Source organism: Ranitomeya imitator, chromosome 4 (genome assembly GCF_032444005.1).
Source record: "Ranitomeya imitator isolate aRanImi1 chromosome 4, aRanImi1.pri, whole genome shotgun sequence".
Classification (NCBI taxonomy): Eukaryota; Metazoa; Chordata; class Amphibia; order Anura; family Dendrobatidae; genus Ranitomeya; species Ranitomeya imitator.
In genome coordinates this window covers 102,492,123-102,514,472 of record NC_091285.1, presented here as the reverse complement: position 1 = coordinate 102,514,472, position 22,350 = coordinate 102,492,123, and the positions used below count along the sequence as shown (strand labels likewise).

Genomic DNA, 22,350 nt, shown 5'->3' with positions numbered 1-22,350 from the left:
GCGCATGTGACCCCCAACCTCCAATGGGAGGTCGTCCCGTGGGCATGCTCAGTAAGGGAAAAGCAGAAAGACCTGCTCGCTGCTGAACATTGCTGGCTACAAGGACAGAGCCTGGAAGGGCAGTAATAACCAGTCATCCAGTATCAGCTTGAGCTAGATGCTGGGACCGATGTCTCCGCTGAGCAGACTCCACTGCGGCTGGAGAAGAATGGGAGACGACAGCAGAGATGGTTCGAGATTGCCCCTGTGCAGAGGCGGGAACTCGACACCGAACATCTGGCTTCAATAGTAGTGTGCTGCGGTCCCCTAGAAACTGGGACAGGATGGTCGAGCGAGAAGATGTGGGTCTTCGTTGTGGCCCACTTTCACCTTGGCCACCGCTTCGTACTCTGCATGCACCATCATCATCATGTCCACTTCCCTGTTCCTTGCCCATTTTAAATGGACTACTGCACTACTTCAAAAGCACAACACAAATGTATTTATTAGGAGCAAAATAATATCTAATCAGTATGCCTGCAAATCTACGATTTTTCAAGAACAGACACCAGGCAGGACTCATTCTGCCTGACATAAGACTGTACTCTATTTTTTGGGGCTTTTTTGTGAATTTAATTTATGCTAAATACTACTGCCAAATATACGTGGCCTGTTTTTTTTGTAATGCAAAATAGTGCTGTATATAATTAGAATAACAGACAGGAAAAAAGTGGGAAACCGGCCTACAATGCCCAAACTTGGAGCACGCAGATATACGAGGCCTGTCACGGAAATACCACACTGCTAAATATGTGGCCTGCATTTTCTGAATGCAAAATAGCGCTGTATATAACTAGAGTAGCAGAGAGCAAAAACAGTGGCAAAACGGCCTAAAATGCCCAAACTTGGAGCACGCAGATATATGAGGCCTGTCACAGAAATACCACACTGCCAAATATGTGGCCTGCTGTTTTTTTTAAATGCAAAATAGTGCTGTATATAACTAGAGTAACAGACAGGAAAAAAAGTGGGAAACTGGCCTAAAATGCCCGAACTTGGAGTACGCAGATAAATGAGGCCTGTCACGGAAATACCACACTGCCAAATATGTGGTCTGTATTTTCTGAATGCAAAATAGTGCTGTATATAACTAGAGTAACAGACAGGAAAAAAGTGTCAAAACGGCCCACAATGCCCAAACTTTTAGCACGCAGATATATGAGGCCGATCACAGAAATACCACACTGCCAAATATGTGGCCTGTTTTTTTCAAAATGCAAAATAGTGCTGTATATAATGAGAGGAACAGACAGGAAAAAAGTGAGAAAGCGGCCTACAATGGCCAAACTTGGAGCACGCAGATATGATGCCTGTCATGGAAATATCACACTTCCAAGTATGTGGCCTGTATTTTCTGAATGCAAAATAGTGCTGTATATAAGTAAAGTAACAGACAGCAAAAACAGTGGCAAAACGGACTAAAATGCCCAAACTTGGAGCATGCAGATATATGAGGCCTGTTACAGAAATACCACACTGCCAAATGTGTGGCCTGTATTTTTAGTTTAATGCAGAATAGTGCTGTATATAAGTTGAGTAGCAGACAGGAAACAAAGTAGCAAACCGGCCTACAATGCCCAAACTTGGAGCACACAGATATATGAGTCCTGTCACGGAAATACACAATTCCTCGCCCACCCCAGCACTCTCCTACCTACCACACATTCAGAAATCTACATGCTATTAACCCTCCCTACTTTAAGGATCCCTACACTCATCATTGTCCCCAATCTCCTCTTTTTCCTGTCCTGATCTGGCTGTACATCACTTCAATGACACTCTTAGAAGCAACCTTGACCAAGTAGCTCCCCTCACCCTCAGAACCTCCAAACAAAGAGTAAAACAGAATCAAAGAACAGTAACACCTTTCAGGGTAAACTATATTTATATAAATAAATGTGAGATATAATATTTAATAGAATAGAACCACCTGGTGTACTATAAAGAAATAGAGTACAAAAATACTCACAACGTGCAAGAAACCAACACAACGGAAAGACCATAAAAGTGCCCAGACAATAGAGATAATAGTATTAACAATGTCTTTATTGATACAAATGACAGTAGTATAATAATATAAAATAAGTAAAAAAATGTGCGCGCACACAAACATAAATTTCCACCAAATAAAAATAGAATAAAATGAGGTAATATATATCACAACGAAACAATGTATAACTTATTGGACCAATGGTATATTAAAAGTATATTTAGAATGATTAGAATATAATAGGCAGTAAAAAAAAATATGCTAGGGGAAGAAAATATATAAGTATAAATTTAAAAATGTGCAAATTGTGCAAATAATATATAACCAACAAGATGTCAAACTAATCAATAATTTTCCATATCGGAAAAAAGTGCAACACAATTAATGCTCAAAAGTTTAAAAACCAGGAAAAAATATACCAATGGGGAATATAAAAATAAATATATAAAAGATGTGCAAGATGTGCAAAAAAATTTTTTATCACCTATCAGGTGCCAAACTAATCAATCATCTTCCATATAGTGTGACGCAAGTAATTCTCACAAACAGGTTGAACCCAGGAAAAAATGTGCCAATAAGGAATAGAGTGAAAGGAAATATGCCACGATATACCAGAGGGGAAATTATATATATGGGGAAATATACCGTTAAGGTCGATCTGGTCCAAGGAATGTGCGCACCCCAACGCGCGTTTCAGAATTATTTTCCTTCGTCAGGGGGTGACGAAGGAAAATAATTCCGAAATGCGTGTCGGGGTGCGCACATTCCTCACAATTCGCTCATCACTAATAAGGAAACATCCCCAATTGTAAACATTTTTTAATAAATATCAAAGCTGGCCTGTGACTTTGTCCAATTTTTTTTCTTTGCCCCTCTGTGTATTTGAGTTTGACATTCCTGCTTTAAAGTTTCATACCTTTTTTAATATCCCATAATATTTCTTTACTTATAAGTGGTATAATGGGAGGAGACTTGGACAGCAGTATGGGAGCAGTGGCAGGGACTGGTAGGGGATCAGTAGCAGCTATATTTGTTTTGGAAACACGTTATTGATTCTTAGATTTAAAATTCGGAGCAAACTCAATAAGATGATGATAGTCTACAAATAAGACATTTTCTGGAAATACGGATAAAATCATTTGCTGCTATTAATAAAGCATTCAGTATACTCAGCTTCAGAATTTCCTCGGCTGTTCACTGCATGATGGTTCTAAAGTCAGCAGGTTGGAAAATCAGAAAGTGGCAGTAAATGAATTGTCATTTAGCAGTTTTGAAAAGAGAGACATAGAAATAGATCCAGTGACAGAGAAGGAAGAACAGAGAGGAGTTTTGATAATATCAGATACACATAGTTTAGCATTTTGGCTTGAATATTTTTTTAAACTCTTTTAAACTGTGTATCATTTTCAGTTTTGCATTAACTCACTTTATTGTTTTTTTTCCTGTAAAGTTCACAGAACGGTTAAAATTACTGTTTATTCCACCTAAGCATCAGCCAGACGTTATATACCTCCGCCATGTTCCACTACGGAAAGTTCATTTCTTTACCCTAATTCAGCTATCTTGTTTGATCACTTTGTGGATACTGAAATCAACTGTGGCAGCAATTATCTTCCCACTAATGGTAAATATACCAACCATTTGTTTTATGTGTACATTGTCAATTCAAACATGATCATCATTACTTAGGTCAGAAAAAAAATTCATGGTGGCATGGGTACATAACGACTGCACAGCAGAACATGAAGGCACTTCTTCTGGTACCTTTAAAGGGAACTTGTCACCCCCCAGGGCATTTTCAAGTAAAAGAGCCTCCTTCTGCAGCACTAAGGCTGCATTCTGTGAAGGTGGCTCTTATGTTTTTGCTCCCTAATAACGCTGAAATATTCAATTTCATAAATTGCTTGACATACCTGTATTAAGTCCGGGGGGTTCGTTTTTTCCCCCTGACTCAACCGCCTCCCAGCTGTCAATCATCCCCTCAGTGCATCGGCGGCGCCGCCTCCTCTGTTTTTCCTCACGTAACCGGCACCCGCGCTGAGCTCTCATTTTTCAGGCATGCGCCTTGTGCGCTGCCCTGGAACTCACATCGCGCCTGCGTGTCGTGGATGCCCGAGATCCCGCCCCGCAGTGTGTTATGATTTATTCACACTGCGGGGCTGGGAATCTGGTGCATGCGCAGTTAGAGGAGGCAGCACCTGGTGCACTGATGGGATGATTGACGACTGGAAAGGACTTGAGTCAGGGGGAAAAATTGAATATTGCAGCATTATTTGTAAGGGAGCAAAAACATAAGAGCCACCTTCACCAAAAGCAGCCTTAGTGCTGCAGAAGGTGGCTCTTTTACTTAAAAACACCCTTGGGAAAGGGGGGGGGGGGTGACAGGTTCTCTTTAAGTCACAGTCTTCTCCTTTTTTGGGGAGAACACTTCTTTAACATGGTATGTTATGGTGCATACCATGACTTTTATACACCGTGTAAACGCGTATCAGATCAAACATAACCTGTATCACGGAGTGCAACTATGGTGTTTTACCAAATAGAACAACAATAAACACTGCAAGAAGGTGTACCAAATTACATAGCTATATGATTACATAGGTGTAAAAAAGACCTAGGTCCATCTTGTTCAACCTTCCTGCAACAATTTATACATTTTTTTGTCACTAAATTATCTATAACCCGCAATGTTGTGTACTGAGAAAATCATCCAGCCCTTTTTCAGAAGCGGTTATAGTGTCGCCATTACTATCTGTTTTGGTAGGGCATTCCACAGTCCGACTGCTCTAACCAAAGACCCTATGACAACTATGTTGACGGGTATACCGGGACCAGGGGCTCTTTCCCTGTCTGTAACTCTATGGGCGCTCTAGCTATCCCTGTTCCCCAGATTACTTCTAAAGGTGAAGTACATTATGCCGTCACCTTGCTGAGCTTCTGGATCCGCCCACAGTCTGTTCCCTCCCCCCACCCAGGGAAGAGAGAAGTAGTGGTGTAAGGCAATACACCAACCAGACTAACAAGGTAACACAAACGGGGATAAAGGAAAATACCATTCATACAAATATGAACACAAAAAAATAAAGGAAAACACAGGGAGTGGAGTAAAGGTGAAAAATCAAAGTAGTAGGAGAGGATTAGTACAGAACTTAAATCAGACTACAATTTTAGCTAAATCTACCAAATGCCTCATCCTGCGCCAGCATCAGCACCCGGCGCACCCGGGCAAGTGCCGGGGCCCTGAGCAGGCAGAGGGCCCACTCGCCATCGGGGACACTGGCGTGCTGTAGTGCTGGCTCCCGCGAGTGGACCCCCCTGCTCCGGGCCCCGGCACTTGCGATACTTACCTCTCCCGGTTCAAGCGCTGTAGCGTCTTCCATCCTCTGACTGTGACGTTCAGGTCAGAGGGCGCGATGACGTCACCAGTGCACGCCCTCTGCCTGAGCAGTTGCAGCACAGAGAGCAGGAAGACGCCAACAGTGAGGAGTCCAGAGAAGCAGCGTCAAGCAACGTGATGTGAGTATTTCCTTTTTTTTTATATTTGGAGCAATATATGGGGACCATCAGAAGGGGCCCATATATGGAGCATTATATGGGGCTAATTCTATATGGAGTATCTTATGGGGCCAATAATATAGGGAGCATCTTATGAAGCCAATTCTATAGGGAGCATTATATGGGGCCAATTTAATATGGAGCATCTTATGGGGCCAATTCAATATGGAGCAGTATATGTGGCCAATTACATATGGAGCAGTATATGGGGCCAATAATATATATATAGCATCTTATGGCACTAATTGTATATGGAGCATTTTATATGGCCAATTATATATGGAGCATTATATGGGGCCCATTACACATGTAGCATCTTATGGGGCCAATTATTTTTGGAGCATTATATGGGACCCATTCTGTAATGAGTATTATATGGGGCCCATTCTGTATAGAGCATCATATGGGGCCCATTCTGTATGGAGCATCATATGGGGCCCATTCTGTATGGAGCATCATATGGGGCCCATTCTGTATGGAGCATTATATGGGACCCATTCTGTATGGAGCAATATATGGGCCTCAGTATACTGTATGGGGCCGATTATATACTGTACGGAGCATTATGTGAGGCCCATTATATATGGAGCAATAGATGGGGCCCATCATATACTGTATGTAGAATTATATGTGGCTCACTATACTGTATAGAGCATTATATGGGGTCAATTCCGTATGGAGCAATATATGCGGCTCATTCTGTATGGAGCACTCTGTGGTGCCCATAATACTGTATGGAGCATTATATGAGGCTCATTATTCTGTATGGAGCATAATATTGGGCTCATTATTCTGTTTGGAGCAATATATGGGGCTCATTATTCTGTATATAGGACTATACTGTCCGGTTTCTGACCTATTGTTGAATGCACAATAGATATCACTCATGTAATGTAAGAAGTGAAATCTTTGGCATTGTACTATACCTATATTTCTCTGCCGTATCTGTGCATTATGAATTGTGGTATGTGTTAAAGGGGCCCACCGGGATTCTTTCGCCCAGGGACCATGAAAACCTGGAGCCGGCCCTGGCCTCATCAAACAACATCTCTCCACCAACTCCTGAACCATGCAGCAATGAAGCTAGATCTGGCACTGCCTGTGTGCCAGAGTCCAGTTTCTATAGAAAAGGGAAGTGGCCAACAATGAATAGCTGAGAACCTTAACCCCTTCACGACAGCCCTGCTCTGTCTAGTCGCAGCTTCAGTGTGTTATGGAAACTATTGAAGCAAAAAAAAAGTGAAAAAAAAGGGTTTTAAAAAAATTTAAAAAATATCAAAGTTCAAATCACCCCCTTTTGCCCCATTCAAATAAAACAATAAAAAATATATATATTTGGTATTGCTTGCTTTCAGAAACACCCAATCTTTCAATATATAAAAAGAATTAATCCAATCTGTAGATGTTGTAACGCAAAAAAAATTCAAAACGCCAGAATTACGTTTTTTCCTCACCACAACATTGCAACAAAATGCAATAACAGACGACCAAAATATTGTATATATACCAAAATTGCATGGATAAAAATGTCAGCACGACACATAATAAAACAGCCCTCATCCAGCCCAAGGTCCCATGAAATAGAGAAAATTATAATTTCACCGCACTTGGAATTTTTTTCCTGTTTTCCAATACTTTATATGGTAAATGAATGGTATTGTTCAAAAGTACAATGCATCCTGCAAAAAACAAGCCCACATATTGATGTAAAAGTAAAAAAGTGATGGCTCTGAGACGAAGGTGACCAAAAAACAGAAACGCAAAAACAGAAAATGGCCCAAGGGTAAAGGGGTTAATGAAGGTAAGCTTCCAGGAGCTCACAACTGAGCAAATTAACCCCTGCACTGCTTGAAGAAACCTGCACTGTTTAATATGAAGTGCTTCTATAGTCAGCTCAGGAGTCCTGTAATAACGTGAAGACCTATTGAAAGCATTCTTCATAGCTATGAATGATACCTACAGGTTAAAGGGAACCTGTCACCTGAATTTGGCGGGACTGGTTTTGGGTCATATGGGCGGAGTTTTCGGGTGTTTGATTCACCCTTTCCTTACCCGCTGGCTGCATGCTGGCTGCAATATTGGATTGAAGTTCATTCTCTGTCCTCCATAGTACACGCCTGCGCAAAGCAATCTTGCCTTGCGCAGGCGTGTACTATGGAGGACAGAGAATGAACTTCAATCCAATATTGCAGCCAGCATGCAGCCAGCGGGTAAGGAAAGGGTGAATCAAACACCCGAAAACTCCGCCCATATGACCCAAAACCAGTCCCGCCAAATTCAGGTGACAGAGTCCCTTTAATGGCAGAAAAATGGCTGAGAACATCATCCAAAAACATCACTGACCCAAAACTTTCAAAATGCCACAAACAGAGGAAATCCATTGTATGCAGAGTGTGTTATATTGCACTAAAAGCTGGAGACAGACATCCAGCTGCAAAAAAAACCCTCACCTTTTTTGTTTATTATTTCCAACTTATTAATGTCACACATTGACTGTTCACCTACTGTCTATGCTTCATTTTCCATAGAATTATCTTGGTCAGTTCTGTGCATTAGTGTTGCCCTAATACAATATTTCCTACTCCCTGACAGATGCCATTGACAGATGCAATTGTAACAGCACAATGTTATTCACCACACCTTCAGGGGTTTTAATGTTTTGGATGATCAATGTCTACAAAATCTGAAAGCTTGTATTGTTTTTCAGCTGTTGGCTCTTGCTGGCATACGAAAAGCAATGGAGTGTATTTTCTCTTTGCATGATCTAAGTTGGCTGGACGATATTTTGCCAGAAAAGATCGTCACTGTTGAGGAACCTAAGACAGAAGATACTGATTCAACCGACAGTGAAGATGTAAGTTAACATTTCATTAAATGCATTAATTAGAGAACATAGACAAACTTTATCTATGTTAATTCATTTGAAAAGCTACATTTTCATCTTCAGCTTTTGTGTTCTTGAAGCTCTTGTGCTGTCCTACTTGGCCTTGTTCAGAAGTCCATGAATCACATATGTGTTTTATCCGTGTTCATCATGGATAAAACAAGTATTTATTATAAACTATGGAGATGTTCACATGTCCATGTTTTTTATTGACATGTGTGGCAAAAAAATTACAGAGATTTGTCTGTTTTTGAACAGAGTCGCAGATCAAAATTACCCATACAAGTCTATGGGTCCATGAAAATCAGGGACCGCAAAAAAAGTGTTATTAGTGTGCTGTGCATGTACTGTCCGTGATTAAAGGCACTCTGTCAACACAGTACTGTTCAAACCATGTGTAACAAGGGCGACCAAGGGAGGGTAGTCAGAGCCAGGTTTATAGGCACAGTACACGAATGGAGTCCACTGGGCCAACTGTCAGTGAGCACTCCCCTGGTCCCTTTTTTTTAAATCAAATAATATTTAGCAGTAAATGTTTTCCATTTTTTTGTTTTCTTTTTATGCTTTAGACGGAGTTAAAATATCAAGAAAAAGCTCCTGAAATAAACATTTCAGTAAATTAGCAAAGAGATGTAGACCCTTCTGCAAAGAGAAATGGTAAGCTATGGTTATCAATTGTAACAATCAAATGTTTTCTACTGAGATATATTGTGCATTTTATAGCCAATTTATTGTAACTTTATAGTTAACTAGCTGAAGAGCCCAGCGTTGCCCGGGCATAGTAACTAACTGTGGTTAGTTATAACAAATTACAATGATTGTATTGCACATAAAAACATTTCACATCATATACTCAACACTACAGATTTGCAACACAAATTAACTAAACAATTACCTAAGTATTGATAGTATTTTATATTCAGCTCATTCAAGAGCCTTTTGGACAAACAACATTTTTGGTTTTCCCTTCCGGTGCAAAGATGAACAATTTTTGGCAGTTCCAACTCTTGAACAGACAATGTATAGTTGACCATGAGAAAAGCATGGAGATTGCAAATCGATCCTTACTAGTTTCAAGTATTGTCCCTGAGCCTTGTTAAGGGGAACTTGTCACCTCCAAAATCGAGGGTGAGCTAAGCCCACCGGCACCAGGGGCTTATCTACAGCATTCTGTAATGCTGTAGATAAGCCCCTGATGCTGGTGGGCTTAGCTCATCCTCGATTTTGGGGGTGACCGTTTCCCTTTAATGGACATTGCAAGTGCCAGTCAAATTGGAAACTGGAGGCATTTAAAATCAAAAGGCAAATCAGATGGAATGAGTGGAATTCTTGGAATGAAAAGGTCCTCTCCTTTGGCACATCCTGTTGCTGAGCTTTGCATCTAATCTTGTTAAGGGGAACTTGTCACCCCCAAAATCGAGGGTGAGCTAAGCCCACCGGCACCAGGGGCTTATCTACAGTATTCTGTAATGCTGTAGATAAGCCCCCGATGTATCCTAAAAGATGAGAAAAAGAGGTCAGATTATACTCACCTGGGCGGGTGGTCCGATACGGTGGGCGTCGCGGTCCGGTCCGGGGCCTCCCATCTTCATAGGATTACGTCCTCTTCTGGTCTTCACCCTGCGGCTCCGATGCAGGCGTACCTTGTCTGCCCTGTTGAGGGCAGAGCAAAGTACTGCAGTGCGCAGGCGCCTGGAAAGGTCAGAGAGGCCAAGCGCCTGTGCACTGCAGTACTTTGCTCTGCCCTCAACAAGGGCAGACAAAGTACGCCTGCACCGCAGCCGCAGCGTGAAGACCAGAAGAGGACGTCATCTGATGAAGATGGGAGGCGCCGAACCACGACACCCATCGGACCGGACCGGGACCGCCCCTGGGTGAGTATAATCTAACCTCTTTTTCTTATCTTTTAGGATACATCGGGGGCTTATCTACAGCATTCCATAATGCTGTAGATAAGCCCCTGATGCTGGTGGGCTTAGCTCACCCTCGATTTTGGGGGTGACCGTTTCCCTTTAATGGACATTGCAAGTGCCAGTCAAATTGGAAACTGGAGGCATTTAAAATCAAAAGGCAAATCAGATGGAATGAGTGGAATTCTTGGAATGAAAAGGTCCTCTCCTTTGGCACATCCTGCTGCTGAGCTTTGCATCTAATCATATCCTGTGTGATACCGTCTGCTGAGCTGTGTATCTAATTGTCCTGTGTGATACAGTCTGCTGAGCCGTGTATCTAATCCTCTCCTGTGTAATACAGTCTGCTGAGCTGTGTATCTAATCCTATCCTGTGTGTTACTGTCTACCGAGCCGTGTATCTAATCCTATCTTGTGTTACTGACTGCTCAGCTGTGTATCTAATCCTCTCCTGTGTGATACAGTCTGCTGAGCTATGTATCTAATCTTATCCTGTGTTACTGACTGTGGAGCTGTGTATCTAATCCTATCCTGTGTGATACTGGGCTGTGCATTTCATCCTATCCTGTGTGATACAATCTGCTAAGCTGTGTATCTAATCCTATGTTGTGTGATACTGGGCTCCCCCTGGGCTCTCCCTGCAGTCTGTGTCAAAGGGTGGTCTGTGTCGGCACGGTAATAAATTATATTATTTCCAGTTTTACAGAAGGACAATAACACCATAGAAATGATAAGAATAATAGGCCTCAGTTACCACAACTGTCTTCAAGGAAAACTCTTGCTTATAGCAACCAATCACAGCTCAGCTTCTTATAAACAGCTCTGGTGAAATGAAAGATGCTTAGTGATTGGTTGCCGATATATAAATACACACACACACACACACACAGACTCATTTTTATATATAGATGTTGCAAAACTGTGATAACATAGGCGAATATTTTACTCATTAAAGTTTACCTATGGAATAATGTACATTTACCAAAAGATATGATCCCAAGGCTCCATCACTGAATTCCCCAACTACACTGAAACAGGGATCCTGACTCCTGAGTTGCTTCCTTTAGTTTCATAGACTTGGAGCAGAGTACAAGCGTTATTGCCCACAGCTCAGCTGACATTTCATTTAAGACCACCTCTATGCAGAGGAATGGTGGATTAGGGTCCTTTGCTTCAGTAATCAGCTGGGCTCTTAAGGGTGAAGCCTCACATTTAATTTATCACATATTCCACGATTAGGTTGATTGCTTGGGGCATAAAGTGCTGAGGGCATAAAGTCCTGCGGGGCATAAAGGGCTGCGGGGGCATAAAGTGCTGGAGGCATAAAGTGCTGGGGGGCATAGAGTGCTGGGGGGAATAGAGTGCTGGGGGGGCATAAAGTCCTGCAGGGCATAAAGTGCTGGAGGCATAAAGTGCTGGTGGCATAGAGTGCTGGTGGCATAGAGTGCTGCGGGGCATAGAGTGCTGGGGGGCATAAAGTGCTGGGGGGCATAAAGTAATGGAGGCATAAAGTAATGGAGGCATAAAGTGCTGGCGGGGCATAAAGTGCTGGGGGGGCATAAAGTCCTGGGGGCATAAAGTCCTGGAGGGGCATAAAGTGCTGCAGGGGCATAAAGTGCTGCGGGGGCATAAAGTGCTGAGGGGCATAAGGTGCTGAGGGGCATAAAGTGCTGGGGGCATAAAGCACTGTGTTCCTAATGTGAACAAAATAGAGGCATGACTTCTCTAGAGCACCTCTCTAGAATAAACTGTGTCAGAGTGGTAGAATAGTCTTTGTTCTTCCACTTCATTTTATTCTGTGTAAGCGTTGTGTTTTGGGTACATCTGGTCGCATCCATTGCAAAATATGGAGTTTAATCCGTTAATCCCATTGGACGTACTATCCCGTCAAGGTGACCTGGGACTTAATTCCAAGTGACGGGATAGTACGTCCAGTGTGATCAGCTACGCTCACGGGGTGAGCGCAGCCGATCATGGCCAGGTGTCAGCTGACTATCGCAGCTGACATCCAACACTATATGCCAGGAGTGGTCACGGACCGCCCCCGGAATATTAACCCCCGACACACTGCGATCAAACATGATCGCAGTCATCCAGCAGTATAGGGAAACATCGCGCAGGGAGGGGGCTCCCTGCGGGCTTCCCTGAGACCCTCGGGGCAAATAAATTTAACCTTTATTAGGTATGTATTAAAAATAGGCCTCAAATAGGACCTGACTATAGACCAAAAAACAAAAAAAAAAAAATAATAAGACAAACCAAAATAAAAAACCAAACGTGGTATGTGCCCTATTACCTACACAGAAAGGAAAAACGAGAAACAGACAGACAAATACAAATAACATATATTCTGCAGCACTGACCGTGCCAATACTGAGTAACCAATCCACAATAGTCTTTACAGGCTCACGCAAAGTGGGCCAACTATTGAACCAACCAGCTGGACATAAATATATTTATGACACAGGATGCACCTCTATATGAAGGTATTATGGCTATAACTATGTCTATACAAACAGAGTATCACCTTGTCACAGCTGGTTATTAAACCAAAGAATGTACTTATAGTATATCACTGGTAGACAACATATCATTGCTCTACCAAAATATATATACCCAGATGGGAATAACGTCAGTGCAGAGTAGCAGACCACATATGCAGCATAGTGAGATGCCCAACAATAAAAAATAATACCCTTCCATATAACTTAGGGATACATGTTAACTCATTTACATATACTATGAGTGTTCCCTGAAGGATTCAGTTGTGGCATTCTTAAAAGGGTTAATGACGGTGGGGTATAGTAACGGGAACGCTGTGATACACGAGATCAGTCATGTAACCACCATGTAAATTGGTTAGATCTCACCGCGTGTTCAACTCATCACCAGCTGATCCTCTTTCTTCGTCCACCTCATATCCTGACCCTTAGTCTTTTACAGAGTGGTACTGCAGAGAGCGTCTCCCGACGCGTTTCCTCCTTGCGGATTCATCAGGGGAGAATGCTGCTGCCATTACGGGTCTCCCCCTTCTGTGTCCTTTATAGATTAAGCTCGTGCTGCGCTGACATAAGCCCCGCCCACCTGGCGTGTGACGCGCTGCTCGAGCTTGTCCAGACTGTACCAGCCGCTCACCGTCTTCGTTGAACCTAGGGAATCCCGGCACAGTAGCGCATGCGCGTCTGCCGTAGCGGGGATAGAGATGTCCCAGGGTATGTGAGTGAACTGTATCTTATTCTTGATACGGGGGAATAAAGCGTAAATGTATGAATTCATACATATACCCCCCTAAGGTGTCTGTACACATTGCCGCATGGAATCAATAATCCATCCAATATGCCGCACACTTAGTCAGCACCCTAAAAACAGGACCTGCAATAGAACACCGATCCTGTTCACCAAACGACATGATTCATGGAAAAACTCAGCATATTATCATACCAATTAAGTTACAGTAGACAAACAGAGGGTTGTCTACTTTTAGTGTATGACCATATCAAATATAAACTGCGAGAAACAAGGACGAGAGAGCCTAAAAAAACAGTAAGAATTTAAATACTGATTTGTTAATATACAGAAATATATAGGGTAAAAATTCCTATGCGCGGGACACCACCATCCATCACCAAAAAACCCAAAGGAGGGAAAAGGTGACCCTAAAACATTACCCTATCATAATATCCCTACTCTCCTGTCCCTGCCTGTCGCGGAGGTTGGCACCCTACAAAGAACCCTGCGCAAGTGGCGCCCCCACTCGACGTCGGCTCACCCAAAACTATCTCTCCCTATAGCACCCTCATATCTACAAAGGACAGCTATAAAGAAAGAAACACAGATAGGGGGGAGAAAAGGAACTGTAGGATTTTCCAATAATTTGAAAATATTTATTAAGGTCAGATCCGTAATTAGGCGATATAAACAATCCCTAAGATCCTGACCCTACCTGTCGCGGGGGTTGGCACCCTACAGCCTTCGCATGTGGCGCCCCCACTCCACGACGGCTTGCCCTAATTGGAAACCCTATCAGATATAATCACAAAAGAGGTGGAAAAAATAGTAAAATACAGGACCACTTAAATACATACTACAGAAAACAACTGTATGATTGTGTCTCATTTAGTCCTAACGGTTGTACAGTCTTCAACATGAATATCCATCTTGTCTCTTTTTGCAATATTTGTCTGTCCCAGTCGCCACCTCTTGGTGGAGGTATAATCCTGTCAATCCCTACGAAATAGATCTTATCGGGGTTACCCTGATGAAACTGATTCATGTGGATAGCCACGGGAGTGTCCCTTTTATTAGCAATATCACGGAGGTGCTCACCAATTCTCTTACGAAACTCCCTTTTTGTTTTACCCACATACTCCAGGTTACAATCACATGTGGCCTTGTAAATAACCCCCTTGGTCCGGCAGTTGATAAAATGCCGAATTGTGTATGTGGTACCTGTGACATTGCTTATAAAGCTCTTTGAGGGTCTGATGGATGCACAGCTTTTGCAGCCACCACACTTATAACAACCCTTAGTCTGGTTTGTCGTTAACCAAAGGCTGTTACCTGAGTCAAAATGGCTGTGAACCAATCTGTCATGAAGAGATTTGCCCTTTCTGTATGTGATCTGAGGTACCGGTGGGACATGTTTGTTTATATCCCTATCCATCTGCAGGATGGGCCAATGTTTCTGAAGAATTTCTCTGACATAATTCGACCCATTGGAATATCTAGTGATGAAGCGAATAACATTGTCTTCATCAGACTTGGGCTTGGGTATCAATAAATCTTTCCTTTCTTTTTTCAGAGATTCTTTGTAGGCCTTATTGAGTACCCCCTCCGGATATCCTCTTTCCAAGAACCGATGCTTCAAATCAATGGCTTGTTCTTGGAACACTTCATTGTTTGAGCAATTTCTGCGCACCCTTAAATATTGCCCCTTAGGGATCCCTCTTTTAAGAGGAGCAGGGTGACTGCTTTCCCACCTGAGGAGAGAATTTGTGGCCGTGTCCTTTCTGTGTGTTTTTGTGGTCAATTCACCATTAGGACGTTTATTAATGCGTATGTCCAAAAATGCCAGGCTAGTGTTGTTGGCTTCAAAAGTGAAGCGCAGGCCTAGGTCATTGATGTTTAGCCCCTCAACAAAGTTGCCAAAATCAGTGGCTTCTCCTCTCCAAATTACAAACACATCATCAATATAGCTTAGCCACAAAATTATCCTCTCCTCAGGATGGGTCAAAGTGTCTCCAAAAACTACCGTTTCCTCCCACCAGCCCAGGAGCAAATTTGCATACGAGGGCGCACAAGGGCTGCCCATCGCAGTGCCCCTGAGCTGGTGGAAGTACTTCCGGTCAAACAGGAAAAAATTATGGGTCAAACAGAATTCTAGGGCCTTTATCACAAAATCATTATGTCTGTTATATTGTGTGCCTCTGGTATGTAAGAAGTGGCTCACAGCCATTAGGCCCTTGTCATGTGGTATTGAAGAGTATAGTGACTCCACATCAATGCTGCCTAAGATCCTGTCTGGGTCCAGGCAAACATCTTCCAATTTAAGCAAGAGGTCAGTGGTGTCCCGCACATAAGAATTCAGAGCTCCCACAAATGGTTTTAAGATCTTATCGATATAAACACCAAGTCTTTCTGTCAAACTGTTGTTTCCTGAAACAATCGGGCGCCCCTTTAGGGGATTGGTCCCCTTGTGAATCTTTGGAAGACAATAAAAAGTTGGAGTAACCGGATGCTTGGGTACCAGATACTCCCTCTCGTCCTTGCTTAACACTCCTTCTCTGAAGCCCTCCTCAACGATAGATCTGAGTTCACACTCATATTGTTTAAGGGGGCCATGTGGTAGTATCTTATAATCCTCCTCACCCTCCAAAAGAGAAAGGCATAGAGTACGGTATTTAATAGTATCCATTACCACCACATTACCCCCTTTATCTGAGGGCTTGATGGTAATATTTTTGTCCTTTTCCAAATTACACAGACAGTTCATTTCACTTCTGGATAAATTGTGGGAATTTTTTCTTTTTTTGTCTGATATTCTCATGAGATCTTACGTGACCAAGTTTAAAAAAATATCAATGGAGCTTAAGTCTCCCATAGGTGGGGGCATACTGGAGCTTTTATTCTTAAGTTTGGTAAAAGGTCCCAACCCTTCCATATTGGGATCAACATCTCCCAGATGGAACAACAACCGAACATCCTGCAATAGATCCTCTGCTATACCCAAATCTGCACATTGTTTTCTCTCTTCCCTCAGAAAAAATTTCTTCCACTTGAGACGTCTTACAAATAAATTTACATCCTTAATAACCTCAAAAGTGTCCATGTCTGAACTAGGTACAAAAGAAAGACCCCTACTTAATAATGATATTTCAATCTCTGATAGTGCTCTGGAAGAAAGGTTTACTACCTGCATATTTAAGTTGGGGGATTGGTTCGACTCCTGAGTGGATAACTGAGGTCTAAAAAATTGTTCTTGACCGGTGATTTTTTGTTACTCCCGCGTCCCCAGTTACCACCTCTCCCCCTATTCTTTCCTTTTCCTCTCTGTCCTCCAGCTCTACCTTCACTGTCTGAAACTTCTGCCTCTGAAGATGAAATATCAGTCTCTGTTTTTCGGGGAAATCTACTGGCTGAAAAGGTATATGCTTTATTATCTTTGAACTCCTGAAGATCTCTTATGAAAAACTTATGTTTTTTATCCTTCAGATGATACTGGAATCTCTCTACCGAGTTCTGTAATTGAATTTCTTTTTTAGAGAATTCAGGTTCAGCCGAGAATTTCTTTGTTATATCTATATGTTCTTTCAGGGATTCATTCAAACTGTTCAAATTTTGTTTTTCTTCTTCTAATAATAGTCCCATCAATCTAAGAGAACTCGCCGTGGCCTCCTTCTCCCATTTAGCTAACAGACTGGGATTTTTATAACGATAACCAGGTGCCAAGGTGATCCTTAGATGTCTGGGAACAATACCAGATTTAATGTAGTTGTCTAAACTTTGTACCTCCCACCATGAGGCAATTTGATCTTTGTATACTTTGGTCAGCTCTTTAAATGCCGCATTAAATGAGGGAACATATTTTTTTTGGGTATAAGATCTTTCAGAGAAAACCTCCCTTGCCTCCGTAACCCACTGATTGGTATCAATTCCTGTGCTGAGAAATCCTGCCAGGCCAAAAATAAATATATATAAGTAGCGTGGTGTATTTATCCAATAATATTTATACCGTATAGTAGCAAAAGGATAAAATTTAACCTTTATTAGGTATGTATTAAAAATAGGCCTCAAATAGGACCTGACTATAGACCAAAAAACAAAACAAAAAAATAATAAGACAAACCAAAATAAAAAACCAAACGTGGTATGTGCCCTATTACCTACACAAAGGTTAAATTTTATCCTTTTGCTACTATACGGTATAAATATTATTGGATAAATACACCACGCTACTTATATATATTTATTTTTGGCATGGCAGGATTTCTCAGCACAGGAATTGATACCAATCAGTGGGTTACGGAGGCAAGGGAGGTTTTCTCTGAAAGATCTTATACCCAAAAAAAATATGTTCCCTCATTTAATGCGGCATTTAAAGAGCTGACCAAAGTATACAAAGATCAAATTGCCTCATGGTGGGAGGTACAAAGTTTAGACAACTACATTAAATCTGGTATTGTTCCCAGACATCTAAGGATCACCTTGGCACCTGGTTATCGTTATAAAAATCCCAGTCTGTTAGCTAAATGGGAGAAGGAGGCCACGGCGAGTTCTCTTAGATTGATGGGACTATTATTAGAAGAAGAAAAACAAAATTTGAACAGTTTGAATGAATCCCTGAAAGAACATATAGATATAACAAAGAAATTCTCGGCTGAACCTGAATTCTCTAAAAAAGAAATTCAATTACAGAACTCGGTAGAGAGATTCCAGTATCATCTGAAGGATAAAAAACATAAGTTTTTCATAAGAGATCTTCAGGAGTTCAAAGATAATAAAGCATATACCTTTTCAGCCAGTAGATTTCCCCGAAAAACAGAGACTGATATTTCATCTTCAGAGGCAGAAGTTTCAGACAGTGAAGGTAGAGCTGGAGGACAGAGAGGAAAAGGAAAGAATAGGGGGAGAGGTGGTAACTGGGGACGCGGGAGTAACAAAAAATCACCGGTCAAGAACAATTTTTTAGACCTCAGTTATCCACTCAGGAGTCGAACCAATCCCCCAACTTAAATATGCAGGTAGTAAACCTTTCTTCCAGAGCACTATCAGAGATTGAAATATCATTATTAAGTAGGGGTCTTTCTTTTGTACCTAGTTCAGACATGGACACTTTTGAGGTTATTAAGGATGTAAATTTATTTGTAAGACGTCTCAAGTGGAAGAAATTTTTTCTGAGGGAAGAGAGAAAACAATGTGCAGATTTGGGTATAGCAGAGGATCTATTGCAGGATGTTCGGTTGTTGTTCCATCTGGGAGATGTTGATCCCAATATGGAAGGGTTGGGACCTTTTACCAAACTTAAGAATAAAAGCTCCAGTATGCCCCCACCTATGGGAGACTTAAGCTCCATTGATATTTTTTTAAACTTGGTCACGGAAGATCTCATGAGAATATCAGACAAAAAAAGAAAAAATTCCCACAATTTATCCAGAAGTGAAATGAACTGTCTGTGTAATTTGGAAAAGGACAAAAATATTACCATCAAGCCCTCAGATAAAGGGGGTAATGTGGTGGTAATGGATACTATTAAATACCGTACTCTATGCCTTTCTCTTTTGGAGGGTGAGGAGGATTATAAGATACTACCACATGGCCCCCTTAAACAATATGAGTGTGAACTCAGATCTATCGTTGAGGAGGACTTCAGAGAAGGAGTGTTAAGCAAGGACGAGAGGGAGTATCTGGTACCCAAGCATCCGGTTACTCCAACTTTTTATTGTCTTCCAAAGATTCACAAGGGGACCAATCCCCTAAAGGGGCGCCCGATTGTTTCAGGAAACAACAGTTTGACAGAAAGACTTGGTGTTTATATCGATAAGATCTTAAAACCATTTGTGGGAGCTCTGAATTCTTATGTGCGGGACACCACTGACCTCTTGCTTAAATTGGAAGATGTTTGCCTGGACCCAGACATGATCTTAGGCAGCATTGACGTGGAGTCACTATACTCTTCAATACCACATGACAAGGGCCTAATGGCTGTGAGCCACTTCTTACATACCAGAGGCACACAATATAACAGACATAATGATTTTGTGATAAAGGCCCTAGAATTCTGTTTGACCCATAATTTTTTCCTGTTTGACCGGAAGTACTTCCACCAGCTCAGGGGCACTGCGATGGGCAGCCCTTGTGCGCCCTCGTATGCAAATTTGCTCCTGGGCTGGTGGGAGGAAACGGTAGTTTTTGGAGACACTTTGACCCATCCTGAGGAGAGGATAATTTTGTGGCTAAGATATATTGATGATGTGTTTGTAATTTGGAGAGGAGAAGCCACTGATTTTGGCAACTTTGTTGAGGGGCTAAACATCAATGACCTAGGCCTGCGCTTCACTTTTGAAGCCAACAACACTAGCCTGGCATTTTTGGACATACGCATTAATAAACGTCCTAATGGTGAATTGACCACAAAAACACACAGAAAGGACACGGCCACAAATTCTCTCCTCAGGTGGGAAAGCAGTCACCCTGCTCCTCTTAAAAGAGGGATCCCTAAGGGGCAATATTTAAGGGTGCGCAGAAATTGCTCAAACAATGAAGTGTTCCAAGAACAAGCCATTGATTTGAAGCATCGGTTCTTGGAAAGAGGATATCCGGAGGGGGTACTCAATAAGGCCTACAAAGAATCTCTGAAAAAAGAAAGGAAAGATTTATTGATACCCAAGCCCAAGTCTGATGAAGACAATGTTATTCGCTTCATCACTAGATATTCCAATGGGTCGAATTATGTCAGAGAAATTCTTCAGAAACATTGGCCCATCCTGCAGATGGATAGGGATATAAACAAACATGTCCCACCGGTACCTCAGATCACATACAGAAAGGGCAAATCTCTTCATGACAGATTGGTTCACAGCCATTTTGACTCAGGTAACAGCCTTTGGTTAACGACAAACCAGACTAAGGGTTGTTATAAGTGTGGTGGCTGCAAAAGCTGTGCATCCATCAGACCCTCAAAGAGCTTTATAAGCAATGTCACAGGTACCACATACACAATTCGGCATTTTATCAACTGCCGGACCAAGGGGGTTATTTACAAGGCCACATGTGATTGTAACCTGGAGTATGTGGGTAAAACAAAAAGGGAGTTTCGTAAGAGAATTGGTGAGCACCTCCGTGATATTGCTAATAAAAGGGACACTCCCGTGGCTATCCACATGAATCAGTTTCATCAGGGTAACCCCGATAAGATCTATTTCGTAGGGATTGACAGGATTATACCTCCACCAAGAGGTGGCGACTGGGACAGACAAATATTGCAAAAAGAGACAAGATGGATATTCATGTTGAAGACTGTACAACCGTTAGGACTAAATGAGACACAATCATACAGTTGTTTTCTGTAGTATGTATTTAAGTGGTCCTGTATTTTACTATTTTTTCCACCTCTTTTGTGATTATATCTGATAGGGTTTCCAATTAGGGCAAGCCGTCGTGGAGTGGGGGCGCCACATGCGAAGGCTGTAGGGTGCCAACCCCCGCGACAGGTAGGGTCAGGATCTTAGGGATTGTTTATATCGCCTAATTACGGATCTGACCTTAATAAATATTTTCAAATTATTGGAAAATCCTACAGTTCCTTTTCTCCCCCCTATCTGTGTTTCTTTCTTTATAGCTGTCCTTTGTAGATATGAGGGTGCTATAGGGAGAGATAGTTTTGGGTGAGCCGACGTCGAGTGGGGGCGCCACTTGCGCAGGGTTCTTTGTAGGGTGCCAACCTCCGCGACAGGCAGGGACAGGAGAGTAGGGATATTATGATAGGGTAATGTTTTAGGGTCACCTTTTCCCTCCTTTGGGTTTTTTGGTGATGGATGGTGGTGTCCCGCGCATAGGAATTTTTACCCTATATATTTCTGTATATTAACAAATCAGTATTTAAATTCTTACTGTTTTTTTAGGCTCTCTCGTCCTTGTTTCTCGCAGTTTATATTTGATATGGTCATACACTAAAAGTAGACAACCCTCTGTTTGTCTACTGTAACTTAATTGGTATGATAATATGCTGAGTTTTTCCATGAATCATGTCGTTTGGTGAACAGGATCGGTGTTCTATTGCAGGTCCTGTTTTTAGGGTGCTGACTAAGTGTGCGGCATATTGGATGGATTATTGATTCCATGCGGCAATGTGTACAGACACCTTAGGGGGGTATATGTATGAATTCATACATTTACGCTTTATTCCCCCGTATCAAGAATAAGATACAGTTCACTCACATACCCTGGGACATCTCTATCCCCGCTACGGCAGACGCGCATGCGCTACTGTGCCGGGATTCCCTAGGTTCAACGAAGACGGTGAGCGGCTGGTACAGTCTGGACAAGCTCGAGCAGCGCGTCACACGCCAGGTGGGCGGGGCTTATGTCAGCGCGGCACGAGCTTAATCTATAAAGGACACAGAAGGGGGAGACCCGTAATGGCAGCAGCATTCTCCCCTGATGAATCCGCAAGGAGGAAACGCGTCGGGAGACGCTCTCTGCAGTACCACTCTGTAAAAGACTAAGGGTCAGGATATGAGGTGGACGAAGAAAGAGGATCAGCTGGTGATGAGTTGAGCACGCGGTGAGATCTAACCAATTTACATGGTGGTTACATGACTGATCTTGTGTATCACAGCGTTCCCGTTACTATACCCCACCGTCATTAACCCTTTTAAGAATGCCACAACTGAATCCTTCAGGGAACACTCATAGTATATGTAAATGAGTTAACATGTATCCCTAAGTTATATGGAAGGGTATTATTTTTTATT

General features: G+C 42.2%; 1 protein-coding gene across 2 annotated transcripts in view; it reads left to right on the top strand.

Moving 5' to 3' along the window:
- The window catches only part of SLC4A9 (solute carrier family 4 member 9), an 859,184-nt gene that overhangs the window by 805,725 nt on the left and 31,109 nt on the right, over positions 1–22,350 (top strand). For both annotated transcript variants that reach the window (XM_069763883.1, XM_069763884.1), the window contains 3 exons: positions 3,480–3,653; positions 8,292–8,438; positions 9,038–9,125. In XM_069763883.1, coding sequence (XP_069619984.1) covers positions 3,480–3,653; positions 8,292–8,438; positions 9,038–9,091 — 375 coding nt within the window. In that variant the 3' untranslated portion in view covers positions 9,092–9,125. The remainder of the gene's footprint in view (positions 1–3,479; positions 3,654–8,291; positions 8,439–9,037; positions 9,126–22,350) is intronic.